The sequence below is a fragment of the Chionomys nivalis genome, chromosome 13 (genome assembly GCF_950005125.1).
Source record: "Chionomys nivalis chromosome 13, mChiNiv1.1, whole genome shotgun sequence".
In the NCBI taxonomy this organism is placed as follows: Eukaryota; Metazoa; Chordata; class Mammalia; order Rodentia; family Cricetidae; genus Chionomys; species Chionomys nivalis.
This window is the reverse complement of record NC_080098.1, coordinates 20479121-20496343: the sequence shown is the minus strand read 5'-3', so window position 1 is coordinate 20496343 and position 17223 is coordinate 20479121. Positions and strand designations below refer to the sequence as shown.

General features: G+C 42.4%; 1 protein-coding gene across 3 annotated transcripts in view; it reads right to left on the bottom strand.

Moving 5' to 3' along the window:
- The window catches only part of Bend7 (BEN domain containing 7), an 84586-nt gene that overhangs the window by 46730 nt on the left and 20633 nt on the right, over nucleotides 1–17223 (bottom strand). For all 3 annotated transcript variants that reach the window (XM_057787455.1, XM_057787453.1, XM_057787454.1), the window contains 3 exons: nucleotides 11879–12181; nucleotides 7950–8072; nucleotides 4562–4830 (listed from right to left, as the gene is read on the bottom strand). In XM_057787455.1, coding sequence (XP_057643438.1) covers nucleotides 4562–4830; nucleotides 7950–8072; nucleotides 11879–12170 — 684 coding nt within the window. In that variant the 5' untranslated portion in view covers nucleotides 12171–12181. The remainder of the gene's footprint in view (nucleotides 1–4561; nucleotides 4831–7949; nucleotides 8073–11878; nucleotides 12182–17223) is intronic.

Genomic DNA, 17223 nt, shown 5'->3' with positions numbered 1-17223 from the left:
ACACATCAACAGACCCAGCATTGAAAAGCAACAGCTATAAGAAACGAGCAACTGTTTGTCTCGGTACTAATAGTGCATTGTGCTGTGAATTCAGGAAAAAAGAATTAGATAATGTATTTGAACCTCAGAATTGGTTTTGGGCTTTGCCTCTGTGTAATTTAGGTCTGAATTCTATTTAAGTGCTAATTTTAAAAGGGTCAAATAACCACGCCGCACACGTGAAGCTCCCACCCTTGGCTGTTTCCTCCTCCAGAGCGTTATTTGTTCATGTGCATCTGATCATTTACAGACAGCTAAATTTACTTAACTGTATTTACATTTGTTCCTCCAAAGGTACTTAGGTAGGAACAGTAAGGTTAAAAAAAGAACCATTATTTATTGAGTGCTTAAAATGTGCCAGGCACTGTTCTAAGTGCTTTACATAGAAGGCTTCATTAATTCTTCCAGGAGGCCAACTCTGTGAGGAAAGCATCATTATCCCCACTATAGGGAGGAGGATGAGTGAGGACCAGGGTTCACTTGCTCAGGGTCACACAGCTGAGACCCTAAGTCAGCAGCCTGCTCATTAACCACTTACTTTCCCCTAAGAAAGTGCCAAGTAAACAGAATTTTAAAAAACTCAGTCTAACCACTTGGTTCTCTTTCATATAATAATCAGTCATAGAGTTACGAGTGCTTGCAATGTCCAGGAAATGTGCTTAAGGGCTGGAGAGATGGCTCGGTGGTTAAGAAGAACACTGGATGCTTTTCCAGAGGACTGGGGCTCAACAAGGAGGTTCACAACCATCTGTAACTCCAATTCAGGGAGCCCAACAGTTTCTTCTGGCCTCCATGGGCACCAGGCACGTACAGGGTGCACACAGATAAACAAAGTCAAAATACTCATTAAAAAATTAAAAATCGAAAGAAGGAAGTATTTGAATGGGCACCCAAAGCCTTTTCCACAGTGAACAAGGGGAGAGGACACCTGGAGTGGAGCCTTAGTTTGACCTCTGACCTGCCCTCTTGCGCAGGTTCCCTTACAGAAGATAACAGTAAGTAAGAAGCCCTCCAAGAGTAAGGACTAAATGGGATGACTTATTTCACACAGGATGTCACAGGAGTATTATTACTCACAACACAGGACCTGCTCTTGAGGATCTGGGGAAAGACATAAAATCATGAAAATAATGAAGAAAAACAACAACGACAACACAGAAGCTTCCGTAAAGAATTTCTCAAATTGGACTGGAGCCCTGACATGTTTGAGGCAGAAACAAGAGCAAGTAAATGGCAGTTATACTGGGGAGTGGGCTCTCACTGAAGCCAAAATCTGGACCCCAACGTTTTTTAAGTTTATTTTGTACAAGGTGTTTCATGCATGAGTAAATATTTCATCATCTGTAGATTAAGTAACTTGCATTTATTAAGTACCTTTTACATGCAAGGCATTGCAATAGGATTTTCCCGTATATGACATATCATTAAATGCACTGATATTTCAGAGGGTCTTGTTTGGAACTTCGTGCAGTCTTGGATTTGAGAAGGGACAGTCATCACTCAGAAGACGTGAGTCCCTAGTGATCCACGACCCACACGGACTCTTACATCTGGGTTCTGCTATGAGTACACAAAGTCAGATACAGGACAAGTAAATGTGAAAAGAGTAACTTATTACACTGCAAATCTTCAAAAGTAATTCAGTTTCTTTTAAATCTAGCAATTAGCAGAGGTGTGATGCTTAGTGCTAATCTTTCTCCTGTGCTACAGGGTCTAGATATTCGAGAATACTGAACTGTCTTTCCCTTCCTACCCAGAACAGAAAGCCAGCTTTGTGCTTGTTCTTCCTACATTGGGTAAAGCTGCTGATAAAACAGCCCCCTCCCCCACTTCCCAAGACAAAGATCAGGGGTTTGCTTTTGCCTTCAGCAACCAAGTCTTTCTGCCATGGCCCTCACTTCACTTTCAGGCTTATTACTCCTGCCTGGCTAACTAACTATAGGGATCTTCTTCCTGTTTGCCCAGACTCTAGCCCAGTGGTTCTGAACCTTCCTAATCTACGACCCTTCAATACAGTTCAGTGTGCTGTGGTCACCCCAACCATAAAATTATTTTTGTTGCTACTTCATAACTGTAATTTTGCTACTGTTATGAATCATAACGCAAATATCTGTGTTTTCTGATAGTCTTAGTTGACCCCTGTGGAAGGGTCGTTCAACCTCCCAAGGGGTCATGAGCCACAAGCTGAGAATCACTGCTCTAGTATCTCCTTTCTTCAGCTGTCTGCCATCCATAATGTGACTCCAGCCACCCCGCTCCAATGGGCCAATGGGCGGACGGTTGCTCTACATGGAACTCGCACTGGCTTCCTACTGCCCCCAAGGGGAAATGGAAGGTACTTCATGTGCTACATCAAGGTTTCGCTCCTGGAAGCATTCTACTTTTCCAGTCATCCAGAAACAAGGGACTAAATGCCCTCTGCCATGACTTTGGCCTTGGTCCTCTGAACACTGAGGACTTTTCTGAGACCATTTCAAATAAATTCCTATCTTCTTATATTTTTTCCAACTTGTTTTTTAGAATAATTGCTATAAAAATTAGAAGATTTATTTTCTCTATACTTCTATTAAAAACTTTATAGTCTCATAGCTAAAAAATAGTAAAAGATTAGGAAGGGACATGTGTTGGTTACTTTAGCACATAGCGTCCATTTGAGGGTTTGCTTGGGGGGGATTCCAGCCCCCACCACTCATCCCAGGAACTGCGCAGGCCAGCCTCATGAATGCCTGTGAGCACGCTCCATGGACAGCATTTTCGCAGCCAGTACTGGGACTCACTGCCAAGTTCTCCTGGTGCAGGTTCAGTTTCCACTGGAGAGATCAATCAAATGGTGCTATCAGATGGGTCCTGTGGGGATGACATCCTCATAGCTACCCGCTTAGTTTCAGAATCCCGCTACCGTCCAAAGACAATTAGTACCTGAGTTTTCATGAACAGTGCTACATGTGCTTAATCAAATTTAGTAGCTCTTGTTACTAAAAATGGCTAGGAATAAAATGTAAATTGTGTTTATGTATTATGTAAAAAATACTCATGTTGGGAAAAATAATAAATACTCTATTATATTTTGTAAATACACACAGGGTCTTTACCAGACCTCCATTTATAGCTAAAATACACTTGGAACCTAACAATAACAAAAAGGGAGAGTTCTGTTTTCAATGGCACTAGACACATCTACATAGGAGATGGCCCCGTCTCAATTACTGCTCTTACTATATCAATGCCTATCAGGAAAAAAATTTAAGGGAAATATGAGAGCGTGTCAAAAACAGCTTCACTGTAATTTGTGGAATAATATTCCTGTTTTTAAATATGTGATTTACCAGGACATGAATCAGGCCTTAGCAGCAGTGATGACATGATACCATCAAATGAGGGAACTGGCCCCATACAGAACCTCATTACCACAAAGGATTTTGTAAATTAAATATTAATTTAGAAGAGCTTAATGGTTGTAGCATATACTTTTGAAGAAAACAAAATGCCTCTTTTAACACTGAGAATTGCATGGAAGTGCTATGGATTTTCTAATATGAAAACATAGCGAGATAATTATTTTCATTGCATCTCTTCATTAAAGACCCAAATGTGGATCTATGGTAGCAAACTGTCTTCCTATAATTCAAATAGACTACTTTTAAAAAAATTAGCAATTTATTTCTTAGTTAAAGTTTAGAAGGCAAGGCCAAATTCCAATCCTATAGGACTCTGTGGGAGGTCTCAGCAGGAGCCTCATCCTATGCAATCTGCTAATAATGAATCACTTTTTCTTGTTTAAGAACTCTGCCAACAAGTTGGGGTTCTCAACATAAATGTACTTTAGATAAAGACATTGTAAGTAGAGACTGCAGCTGCAAATTCAGCACATTATGACATAAATTCGTTTATGGTCCTATGAATATAAAACAGCAAGTCAGACGGATAGCTGAGATGCAATCTACCGTCCTAGACCGCAACAACACTGTAGCTGTGATATTAAAATAGCAAACCTCTGCAGAGCGTTAACCTGTCATTACACGGGGTAAATGGCACGACACCACCACCTAATTAGCGGTGTGGCTTGCATCTATGAAACAGAATTAGCACCACTGCTCCTTTTTATTCTTAGTTTGTGTTTCCTTTTGGTATGACCTTATCTATGTGCTTCTGTGTTCATTTATGCCCATCCACAAAGGATTTAATTATGTTCTTTTCGTTTTCCACACTGAGGAAATTGAAAACTGCCACGTGGAAATTAAAAATCTTAAAGAAATTAGCGAGCAGATTATTTACAGCACGGCCTTCTTTCAGAGATAACGGACAGAATGCCTCTGAGTAAGGGAGGACATCTACACTTCTCAGAGGAGGACGGCCCGGGCAAGGGGCTTCGGACTAGTCTTCTCTCCTCTTCCCTTCTGCATAACCCCAAGTGTCTCTACCTGTTTGGGGCAGAACTAGCGAGATGGAAGGTGTCTTAATACTATAAGCTTCCTGAGACTTCTATCAACTAGGTCAGCAGCCAGAAAATATATCAACTTACATCTGAGGAAGGCGATTCGAGAACAATGCCAAATCCCAGGACGTGGCTCTCCTCTCTGGAGGTGTGCTCTGTGGCTTGGAGACCAGATGGCCTTGTGGCCACGGCTGCTGGCTTCTTCTCAGCTTCCAATGGACCGGGCTTTGGTTTCACACTCACAGGTTCCACGGTCTTTGGGAGCACTTTTTTCTTCTTATTTCTCTTGCGTGAGACAGCGGTTCGCTGGGAGCACATAAGGGAAATTGGGGGTTGTTGTCTGTTTTGTGTTCCAACTGTGGACAATAAACACAAATATGGTACAGGCACTGTGTCTGAGGCAAACCTACCCGGCTCTGTCTCTGTGACTTACAAACGGACAGGGAAGGGAGGCTCCCTCAGGGTGAAGCACGGATAGACAGATCTCACTCTGCACCGCTGGGCTGCAGAGGCAGCGAGGGACACCTTACAGTCCTAACAGCAGAGCTCTGAACACTGTGAACCATCAGACCATTACAGCATCCTGGCTTCGATGGAAGGAAAGGGTTAGGAGCGATGGGAAAATATGGCTTCAGGAATCATGGTTGACATGTTGGAATAAGAACTCCAGAACTTAAATTTAGGTATGGATCCTCATGCTCTCTGGTAAGCTCATTCCAGCAAAACCTCTGATGTCTCTGGGAGTTCAGCTGAACAGTTACAGTCTACAAGGGTTGAAATGATGATCATTTGGGTAAGACTGGTTGAAAGAAACAGTGTGGAAGGAATCTATCTAGAACAGGGCTGGGTAAGCACATGGGAAAGTAGTGTTAGTCACTTAATCCTGCCAGGTCTTTCTTTCCTCATCAAGTATCCTCTGCATGTTAACTATCTCCAGTGCACTGTGTTAAACAGAAAGTAGGAAAGACATAGTTGTGAGAGAGTCAAGTACATTAACAAACCTACAAACAGTACAATGACAAGTGTTCACAATCAACACATACTTCAGGAATCCGAGACAGCAAGTTTACTTTTCACAGGGATACTCTGAGAAGGAGAATTTATCAACCACTCTGATGGAAAGTAAAATAGGAAAATACAGCTTCAATTTGTATCAAATCTTCCTCTATCAACATGGTTTCCTAAGTAAAACTATAGGAGTGCCTGCTGTTTTTCTTTTGAACAGAAAGAAACATATAAACATAAGCCACATGAAAAACCAGGCCTTTAAATGGGCAGCAACACAGCTTACTTCCTTTTACTTATTTCCTATAAGTCTGGAAATCAAGAATATTTATACCGATCCAGATATCTTTATCTTTGTATTAGAAGGTAATTTCCAAGTTTAGGGAGCAACGAGCTGGACAGTGGCCTTGTTTAGCTATGCATATGATGATTAGTGACAGTGGTTCTAGATCTCAACTACACACTAGAATTAGTGTGGCACTTTTAAAAGTACTTCCAGGCCTTAAGAATCTGTCCTGGACTCGGTGGGTCAGAATGTCCAGCGGTGGGGCCAGGGTGTCAATATCACTGCAAGGATTCTCCAGAGATTTCAGCATGCAGAAGACTGCATTTTCACTCCAGGTTAGTCTGTCTTGTCCCAGGGTCAAATGGCCTCCAGGCACCTTGAGAAGGAGCAGCTAGGCTGCAGCCCCCAGGCCCAAGCTCTTTCTAAGCTCAGTCACTGAAATGCTTTTGTTGTTCAGACAGGGTTACTGAGTCTTGCTTCTCTTGCAAGTCTTGGAAGAGCCCAGTCTTCCTGCACTCAGATCTTAACTGCTTGATCTAAGTCCTCATCTTCCTGTAAAATAAAGGTGAAGCTTTCAAAATAGAATTTAAATCTAAGTCTCATGGGCAATAAACCTTAAGTAAATCTGCCCGCACAACATGAATTTTTAAGTTTAAGAAAATTAAATGAGAGTCATTTATCCAGTTTATCCTTTTTGTTCTCTACAGCTCTGGAATCATTTGCCTCGCTAATCTGCAAAGGTTCAGAAGAGAAAACATGGTGACAAAATGGCATTTACTTAATAGATTCTAAAAAGGCTCCAGCCAAGGATTTACAGGGGTGCAATTTGTAGTTTGCCATTTCAGTAGTAAGGAGCTTAAGTAACAAAATAAATCATTATAATTTCGTATGCATATTTTCTTAAGGACTAACAAATTCCCTCTCTGTGCACAGCATCTACAGAACAGAGTAACCTTTCTTTCTGAGGCTCTTACGTAGAACACGGCAGCCTCTGCCAGGCTGGTAAGAACCCAGAGTATCAGGTGGAACGCAGTGAGTCAAGTGCTTATTGACTTGATAAAATGCTTATTTCTGCCTTGGGATAAGACCCAATTTGGTCCTTAAAAATATGTTTCCCAGAAATCCCTTTGGCTTCTCTAGAAATGTGATTGTGGGTGACTGACATGTCTAAGTACTGACCACATCACGGAATGTGAGCATTTTCCTAGAATGCACCGGCTGGTACCAAGTCATTTTCTGAGCGATGACGTCATGAGCAGGATGGTGAGGAGAGTCAGAAGCGCTGTGACCACAGGGCTGGGCTGCTCCCCTGCTTTCCCACAGTAGCATCAACCAGCAGTGTCCCCGTCAAGAGGGATTTGTTATCTTTTACATATGTAACAAAAGAAAACTTCTAATTTCCTTACTAATTGTGAAGACTGGAAAATAAGGCACTACACCTTGACTTCCAAACTTCTACAAAGTGCCGGGGGGTCTTTAAGAGAATACTGAGTTGTGCATCCTACCTTACAAAATCTCATTTACTGTTGCTATGTCCTTCACATTTAAAAACAACCTCATGAGTGAATTAGATATTAATAGTCCACTCACAAGTGAGAACGGAGGGGCCCAGAAGTAGTCCAGCTAGTGAGTGAAAAACCGGGAGCTCAATCTCCAACTATACATGCCCTGTTTTACTGTTAACCTTGCCCAATGACAGAGAGAACAGAGTCACGTGAGGGAAGCAGACAGATACGAGGTTTGTCTGATCATCGGCATCCTGACGCGAGCCGAGAGTGATGAGCAGGGCCTGGGCTCACCACTCTCCATTTGCTCACGTCCTTGAGCATCTTCAACAGTGAAGCTTGTATTTCCTGAAGGGCTCTCTCACGTAAGATATTCCAAAATTTAATTAACTGGCATTTGTGAAGTACCAGGAGATCATGGGATGAAGTGTGCTGAGTTCATGTGCATAAGCCTCACAGCAGTATTAGGGGCAATAACAAAATTTGTTTGATTTGCTAAAAAAATAAAATAAGACAAAAAACACAGGTTGTTGAAAAGTCGAGAAAATGAATACTTGAAAAGCACAGCAAGACAGCGGGGTGGGAAGGAGTGTGAGACAAAAGGACAACGCACACAACCGAAGATGTCAGATACACAGTCACAATCAAAGGACGCATTTGGAGGGCTGATTTTTTGTACCTGCTTGAAACTGCATTAATTTCCTCATGGTCTTGAGTTCTTGGAGAATGGCCTGCAATGTTGACTGGCAGTTACAAGTACAACAGTTAGATCCAGCTGATGAATTCACCCCTGGAAGTTCTCCTAAGCATGAAAGAAAAGAATGATATACTCCCAAAGCATGCAAAAAATAATTATAAAGAAAACGAAAAAAAAAAAAGTACCTTGACAGCATTTTGAAGTATGCACAATTATCATCAAACTGTGCCAGAAGAAAATGTACCCAGTAATTTTCACGTCCTGAATTTGGGGGTCTGACTTTATCTAATTATCCAAACTTCTGTTTGTAAGGTGCATGCTGTGTCCCAGGTAGCCAGGTCTGTGTGAACGCAGGCACACAGTGCACTGCCAAGGCAGGCCTGTCTACTGTGAGGCCGGGTCATCTTGGATAACAAGACTCTGACAAGTCATGATAAATACTCATGCTACTTTCGCTTATATTTTTGGTTGTGAGCCTAGCCTTCAGTGGCTGAGCCACCTCTCCAGCCCTCACACTACTTTCTCAAACAGCAGTCACGGAACCAGAGTCCCAGCTCTGCATCAGTCTTAGAAAACCACCACTAGAATGCAAGCTACAAAGTTCATATTAAGAACCAAACCAGGGGCTGGAGAAATGGCTCAGAGGTTAAGAGCATTGCCTGCTCTTCCAAAGGTCCTGAGTTCAATTCCCAGCAACCACATGGTGGCTCACAACCATCTGTAATGGGGTCTGGTGCCCTCTTCTGGCCTGCAGGCATACACACAGACAGAATATTGTATACATAATAAATAAATAAATAAATAAATAAATAAGAACCAAACCAGCCTAACAAAGACTAGTTTTACTGGTAAGCATGCTATTTCAACAAGGAAGAGCTGTGGATACACATGGACTTCTGCAGTACTCTCTGGCTGGGGTGGGGAGAAGCAGGAGGCAGGGTGGGAGGGGCAGCACTTGACCTGAAGGTTCAGAGGTATCTATAGGTTGCTTTTCTTCACTTTGCTTCTTATCATCCCCCATCCCCAGTCTCCTTTTTTCTTAACAGAGCGACTCTCCTGTTTCCCCTATACATGCACAAGTATTTCCCCATCATCCATGAACTAAAACAGCACATTTGGAAAAGAAACTTTGGCAGCTGGACCTCTCCAGCTCCAGGTTAGCTGCCATGAACAAGGGCAGTCTAAGAGGCAGCTACGTCTTAAGTTCCTGACAGGCAGGTGAGTTGAAGTTCTGCGGTGAGTTGTTCCAATGATGTCTTTTATCATATATTGAATATAATCTAACTCCTAATAATTATTACTTGAGATACTGAAGTTTACCACAGCAAAACCACAGAAGAACGAGGTTACTTCTGGAGCAGCGCCAAGGATTAGCATTCAAATGGTAGCAAAGAGAGGCGACTCAGCTTTAGAATTGCCAGCTACCCCAAAGAAACACACGGCTGGCACAGCTGTATCCTAGGGATCCTTGGGCAGCTCTGAGAGGTGTGCAGGGCATAGCCTCAAGTGAAGCTGAAGATCCCACTTCACTTTTAACTCCCCACAACGGTAACAGGAGGTAGCTAAAAACGCACATTGGTTTAAATTTCTCCTGACTGCAAATGACATCATGAATAGTCTATAGTGTTTGTGTACCTAAGTTATAGGTTGTTGTTTTCTTTTTTTAATAAGAAGTGTATGTATTTTGGTAGCAAATAATAATGGTAAATAATAAATGATATTATCTACCTATTTTATACACTGATGACATATCCAACTTTCCCATAATTTTTTCACTATTTCTAGACTGTGAAGTCCATCTGAGAGTGTGCACAAACTGTTGCAAATCTCCACAAAACAGCTTCCTATAGGCAGATGTGCATAATTCTAACATACTTTACTCAAGAGTTAACTGTATATTTTATATGTCTATGTGTGCACGGTGTGCGTGTGTGAGTATACATGTCTATACACATACATATAACTAAATCATATGCGCATGCATGTGGATGTATGGAGGGCACAGATTGGTATCAGTTGTCTTCCTTGAACTCTCTCCACCAGTTTTTGAGACAGGGTCTCTCAATGAACTTGGAGCACACTGATCTGCTTAGACTGATTGACCAATATGTTCTTTCTGACTTTACCATGCTAGTGTGGGATTACAGAAGCTGCACCTGGATTTTATGTGGGTTCTGGGGATTTGAACTCAGGTCTCTACACTATGTAACAGACACTTTAACAACTTGAGCTCTCTCTTCAGCCCCTTGTATAATATATTTTTACTGAAATGGTGCAAGCAAGAGACAAAAATGATCTATTTTGACTATGATTTGGAGGAATTTTTGTAGCTTTTAATATTAGTAACAGTTTCTAAAATAAACCCAACATTCTTGTATATTGGCGAGTAGAATATATTACCCTAAAATCACTGCCATGGAAGGGTCACATTTACTCTACACCCACATGGTCCCTTTTTCTCTTACTGGTAGTAGAGTTAAGAGGGTGCTATGGAATATTCCTAGGCACTAATCTAAGCACTATCTTTATGATTTTTTTTAGAGGGCAAAACTAGCCCTTCTCAGCTCATTATAAATCATTTTCCAATTTTAAAGAGAACAGACTTTTCATTTTTATGGAGGAGCCTTTAAAGAGCACCGTCCTCTAGCCTGGAAGCCTGCCAGCACGTGAACTGGATACTTGCCTATGGAACACTGAGGAGAGAAGATACCCTACATCTCTAGGGCCCCTTACTGTCTGATCAGTGTCTCAGATGGCTTCTCAGTCCCCTGAGCTGGTTACTGTCAATTGTGTTTAAGAAAAAAAATAATCAAAACTTTTTCTTTTTACCAAAAGATATCATAAAATGAACATGAAGGAAGAAAATCCTGAACTTTTCAAGGAAGCTGAAATGCCTTATTTTTCCTTTGTTCTTTGTGTAAACTATAGATCTGCACATGCATACATAATTTATAAACCAAGAAATATCCAATGTCACTGGATGGGAAATTAATATTACCAAGAAAAGCATCAATTGTTTTCTTAAGCTTTGAAAAAATTTGGAACTCTCCACTTAACAGTCAGGGATTTTAAAGAAATCTAACTTTAAAGCAGTGGTTCTCACCCTTCCTAATGCTGCAACCCTTTAATACAGTTCCTCATGCTGACCCCAACCATAAAATTATTTTGTTGCTACTTTATAACTGTAATTTTGCTACTGTTATGAATCATAATGTAAGTATCATATGTTTTCCAATGGTCTTAGGTGCCCCTGTGAAAGGGTCATCGACCTCCCCCACAGGGGTCCCGACCCACAGGCTGGGAAACACTATTTAAAGGCATACTTCTCAGCATGAGTTCCAGCACTGGAGTGCAGGTAAGGGAAAGGGCTTCTACAAGAGAAAAAGCTGTGAGGTGCTCTCTAAGTAGAACTCTCCTGACGATGAAGTGAAGTGAAGGGTAAGCAGGAGCATGCGTTACTAACACAAAACAAGACCAGGAAGCTAATGGCAGCTGCTGCCGCTTTAATGTCCAGGCTCTGGTGACCACAACGTCTGTGTACTGGTGGATAAGAATTCTTACTTCATTAAAACTCTACTAGGAGCCTGCTTTTATTTAGCGCAGACCCACTGATTTTCCTGTCAAGTCTGGAGTTTTTATACACTCGAGATTTTCTCTTATGCCTTCCCCTTCTGCCTTCTAAAATAACCCAGCACAGGAGTGGAGCCGCTGTTGAGTAGAAGACTATTTGCCTAGCCCTGTGAGATCCTGTCTGAGGTCCTTAGTCCCATACATAAGAACTGAAAAGAACCCAGTGCGGTGGGTGACTAAGGAAGATTTTCATAAACTGATCTCAAAACAAGTCAATACTCAGGACTAAAACAAGCCAGGATACCTGCCACAAGGATACTCTGAACGTTGGACAATCGTACCATTAGAACTTGCAGAGGTGTGGGGCTGACTCTGGAAGGTTCTAGAACGTGTACCATACTGCCCTGAGAACTGCCCGCTTTGGGCTGGTAGTTCATTCCATGCCCCACGTGAAGCAGGATGGAGGCCCTGTGCGGCCTCGGCAGAGGAGTTCAAACGCTGAGGCCAGACTAACTCCAAATCCTGGGGCTCTTCTTTTAGTTTTTCTCCTTCTTTGCCAACACGCTGATATATCCTCCCAGTGCTGTCATTCAGTAATCTTCTCATCCCTGTAATTTGTTTTTTAATTTCCATGTTTTCATCTCCTAATGGAAACAGGGTCAAAGTTAGCACTGTAACTTAACAAAAGAAAACACACCACAAATATCCCACTGCCACAGCCTTGCAAAGCAAACAGTACTTCTCTGGAAATGGGAAAGAATACTGATTCCATACTCTTAAATAATTCACAACGTGTAAGGGAAGGAAAACTGGCTATGGCCTAAAGACAGTTTCCTGGCCCGGTTCTCTCTGGGAAAAAAGCTTTCTTTAGAGTATGATCAGAAACCAACTTTCAATTTCCTCTTTGGAAGTATTTTATGAGTAAGGGTTCATAAGAAAAAAAGCCAAAAGAGAAGACAAAGATGAGGCCAGTAGGTTAGCCATCTGCTCAACCACAGCCATCTGTGGGTAACTGAAATTGACGGCAGGTAGGTAACCAGCAATTTCTCTGCCCCCTTATCTGCCAGCCTCAGTGAGCAGAGGCCAGAACAAAGAGGGCTGGAAGCAAAGCAGGTATTTATTCTCCAGGATGGCACACTGTGGGCGGCAACATTGCCTTCTTAGGAGGTAATGGGAGACAAAAATACTGAGGCCCAGCCCAGCAAGCAGGGAGGCCGTTTCCAGCGTCCTGGGTGAGGCTGGTGACTGGACTCCCAGTTCCAGATACTGGTTGTATGAGCAGCCCCTCTGCTCTGCTGTCTGCTAGAAACCAAATTCACCGTGCTGGACTCTCCAACCCCAATCCATTGCACATTCTCTGCAGTGCCAACTTGGAACTTTGTGCAAAAGTAACCACTGTTTCTAAACTTCATGTCACTTACACTGACTTTTTTTGTGATGATGAAAATATGTGTATGTTCTCAAATCTTAACTACTTCCAAGATTACAGTTCAGGAACATATATATGCATTATTGTGCAACCAGTCTCCAGATCTGTTTTTTGTTTTGTTTTTTGAATTTCAATTTCTTTATTAAGATTCTTTACCCCTTAGGGAATATTTATTTTTTTTTTTAAACCAAGGCACTCCAGCTGGGTGTGGTGGTGCACCCCTTATACCAGCATTCCAAAGGCAGAGGTGTGCAGATCTGTGAGTTGGAGGCCATCCTGGTCTACATAGCCAGTTCCAGCCCAGCCAGAGTTACATTAGACCCTCCCCCTCCACCCTAAACAAAACAAAACAAAACAAAAAGTTAAGCTATCTCTATGCTGTACTTTAAAAATATATACTAATAAACATAATTACAAAATTGTACAGATATTGCAGGCTACTCCAGACACATGACACTGTCTTCTCTTCTTTCCTATGGTGCTGAAGGAAAGCCCAGGGCCTGCTCCACGCTGGATGTGTGCTCACCACCATCTTACCTCCCCGGCCGTATGTGATCTTAAACTATGCAGTGATAAGCATCATCTCAGAGATGAAGTGTGCTTTTTTCCAACCTAAGCATTGAAAACCTTATTCCATAATACATATACATGGCCATGTGGTCACCCTAATAAATGCTTAAAGTTTAAAATTTGAGAAGAAAAAGACAGAAGAAACTATTAGGAACAGTGTAGCATTATAAATAAACACATAATGATGTCCTAGTGCACTTGGCATCATATAAATCACATTGTTCAGGTAGAACCTGGTAGTTTCACAAAAAAGATGCATACTCTGGTAGTATCTAGCTAGATATTCAGTTCATTAATGTATTTTATTACCAAGTATTGTGTGAGGAAATTTTGAAATAAGTAACTTCAAAATTCAGGGGGTGGAATCTGGGAATCAATTCATGCTAAAAATGTGCTCTACTGCTGAGCAGCATCCTAGCCCCTCCAATATTAAAATGATAATAAAAATATTAATTCTACCTTTCATATTGAACATAATGCAGGAAAAACACATTCCTAAATTTATAATATTATGCGCTAACACATGATTGAGAGGAGAACTATCTTAATTGATTATACGTTTTTTTTTCTTTTTCAAACATCAGCAAAGTTATAACACAGAAACAATAAATCACATTCAGATTTTATGAGAATGAATGACCAAGCACGATTTAAATAATGCAGAGACAACAAAATTTACACCGTTCTCACTGTGTCTGGAGCAGGGTGTGTCTGGAAGAGCTCCCAGAGGAATTCTGGAAACAGCCTACTGGTAAATGGAGTGTGAATCTTAGCCACCTAAGAGCACACACTCAGCAGGAGGAAGCATCTTTCCCATGTATCCACTCTTGGCCCTTTGCTGGGACTGGCCGTGAAGTACGGAAAGCTGTGTGCAGGCTGGTCTTGACTGGCACAAGTTTCCTTCTGCCTTACTCACTGTGGCCCCTGGAAAGGAGGCCAGGCTAACAGGCTCTTGACCCGGTGCCAGGTCACCTCTCTGCACTAACACTGTACATAACAGGAAGAGAGATGCTTCTTGACCAAGGTCCGCCTGTGTCTGAAGGACAGATTTTTATGATGAAGTGCTACCATGGGAAAGGGGGTGGGGACTCAGAAGAACTCTGGAACAATCTAAGGGCAAAGATGCTTTGTCATTACTTAGTTTCACAGTTTCAGAACTTGAGCCTGTACAGATTAAGACTGAAAATACAACTGGAGTTTTGCATAGGAACAAAATACAACCTTGGCTATGTAGATGCCCAGAATCCTAAGCAGCCCACGGTAAAGAAAGAAAGACGGTGGTAAGCACACAGAAGAACCTGGTGGTGGCAGCCCCTACAAAGGTCACAACATCTTCTAAAGGAAGGGCAAACCGAGCAGAATAAGCTGGACCGGAGGGGAATGGTGAGAGCAGTGGAGCTGTGAAGAACCGGCTCAAGGGCTATCGACTGCAGGGCACTGTAAAGGACAGGATACAGAAAACTGCACATACCACAGAACTCTCTTCTGAAACAAGCTGAGAGACCAGAGGGAGGATTGGAAAAGAACTGGTTGAGGGAAGTGTCTTTGAAGAAGCAGGATGAGCTCCTTGGTGGACAACTCGGCATTCAGGGATGAACTCTGTCTACTTCTTGTCTGGAGACTCCCTGCATCTAGAAAAGCGAGGAGAAGCTGAGTCTGTTGCCTCTGACAGTGTTCCCAGGGTGAAGGAAACCCTGGACCCCTGAACGGGCAGTTCTGGCAGAGAGAGGCAAAGAGTTTTGACTGTCCATTAGGGCAGACGGGGCAGAAAGTCAGAAATGAGACCTGATGACTGAAGTAGGCGCCATAAAAAGCTGAGTCAACTTACAGAAAGTGGGGGCAGATGGGCCAAGACACGTGTGCCCAGACAACGCATGTTAGCCGGTAAAATGGGTGGATTAGGGTGGTCTTCTGAAGAGCTAGGTTCACTTCTCAACTGCACTGACTTGCCACTGACTATAAACAAGTTATTTGAGTTTCTGGAATCATAAAGGTTTGACTCAGGGCTGAGCTACGATAACCTAAGGGGTAATAGTCCAGAAAGTGTTCAGGCAGTTCATAGTTTTCAAGATGTTAATAACACCTAATACTCTGAAGGTGACTGCATCTTCAGATAAAGATAACATATCATAGGAGATTCCAAGTGCTGTGATTAAAAAATATGGTAGAAAGTATGTAAGAGGCCGAGATGAAGATTCTTCATCTTTCTGGGTCTGAAGTGCCAGTGTCTTTTCTGTGCACAGGTCTCAGGAAACAGTCTTAAGAACAAGGTATGGTTTAGAGAAACAAGAGTCTCTAAGGAAACCTGTGAACTCCTGATGTCTTTCCAAGACCACATATATCTTCACTTATATTCAGCTTCAAGAGACTAATCTACTTAGGAAAGACAAACAAAAGAAATCACATTCTAGTTGATCTGTGCCATGCGGCTGTCTTGTTCCTTTCTAGAGTATATAGTAACTGGAGCTCATGAGACAGCTCAGTCAGAAAAGCACTTGCTGTGCAAGTCTGAGGACCTGAGTTCAAATCCCCAGGACCCATACAGAAGCTGAGCATGGCAGTATGCGCCTGTAACTCCAGTGCTGGAGTTGGGAGGGGGAGACAGGTGGGTCCTAGAACTTACTAGTGAGCCAGTCTAGCTGAATCAGTAGGCCCGAGCTTCAGTAAGAATGATTCTGTCTGAACAAAATAAGACGGAGAATAACTGAAGGAGACAAGGTCCAGAAACTACTATAGGCTGAATTCTACTCTTCAATGTCGAGACTCTATTAGATCACTTTCCTTCACATAAAACATTCATGTGATGCATGGTGTGAGAAGGAAGAGGCCAACACAGCAGCCTCCACAGAGAAGCTCTCTCATTCGATCAGGTTATACCTGACAGGACATAATTATTCAGTCTGGGTACAAGAAAAAGATAGTATGTCACCTCCATGAGTCGCCATGCATGTGCACTCAGATCGCCAAGTGCTGGTATACAGTAAACAGTCTCTAGGTCTTTCTTAAGAAATTGAAGGAACGGAATTATAAGACAGAAAGAGGCCTAGCGGAAGCAGATGCCAACACAGAGGGAGTAAACAGGTAACATATCAATAGGACAGAGTGAAAAGGCACTTGACTAAATTATTCAACAGACATTTATCAGGGCCTCTGAGATACAAAGAACACCAGGCGCAAACTGAAAGACATTCCCCTCCAAACTTCTCAACATCTTCCCCCAAATCCTTTGGTATTGATTTGTTGCTCTGAAAAATGTACCCAGTTCTTCCAGGCCCAGTGACCCCTTCTCTTCAGTGTCCCAGAACTTCAGTTAGCAAACTGCCTGACTATTGGCAGAGCACATTTTCAGTTTCCTTCCTGAGCTAGGACACGATTCTTCCACAAAGATGCTGCTTTCCTTACAGCCCCCTGGATTAATTCATTCTCTTCATGCGGGGAGGGTGAAATGGCTTTCCACTGGTTCCCGACACTGCCCAATTCCAGCCTCAGAAAGATGCCCACAGAGACACGCCACCATCCACTCTTGGTTCAGAGCAGCTCTGTGTGCCAGAAGCTTCATAGTTCTAAAGATATGGCAGGTGAGGAAAGGCACAGTAAGGCCACCATCACACCAATGGCCTTGCATGCCAGGTCGAGGGAGAATTTTACTCTGAAGACAATGAGTTACTGTACTAGGTGACTTAAATT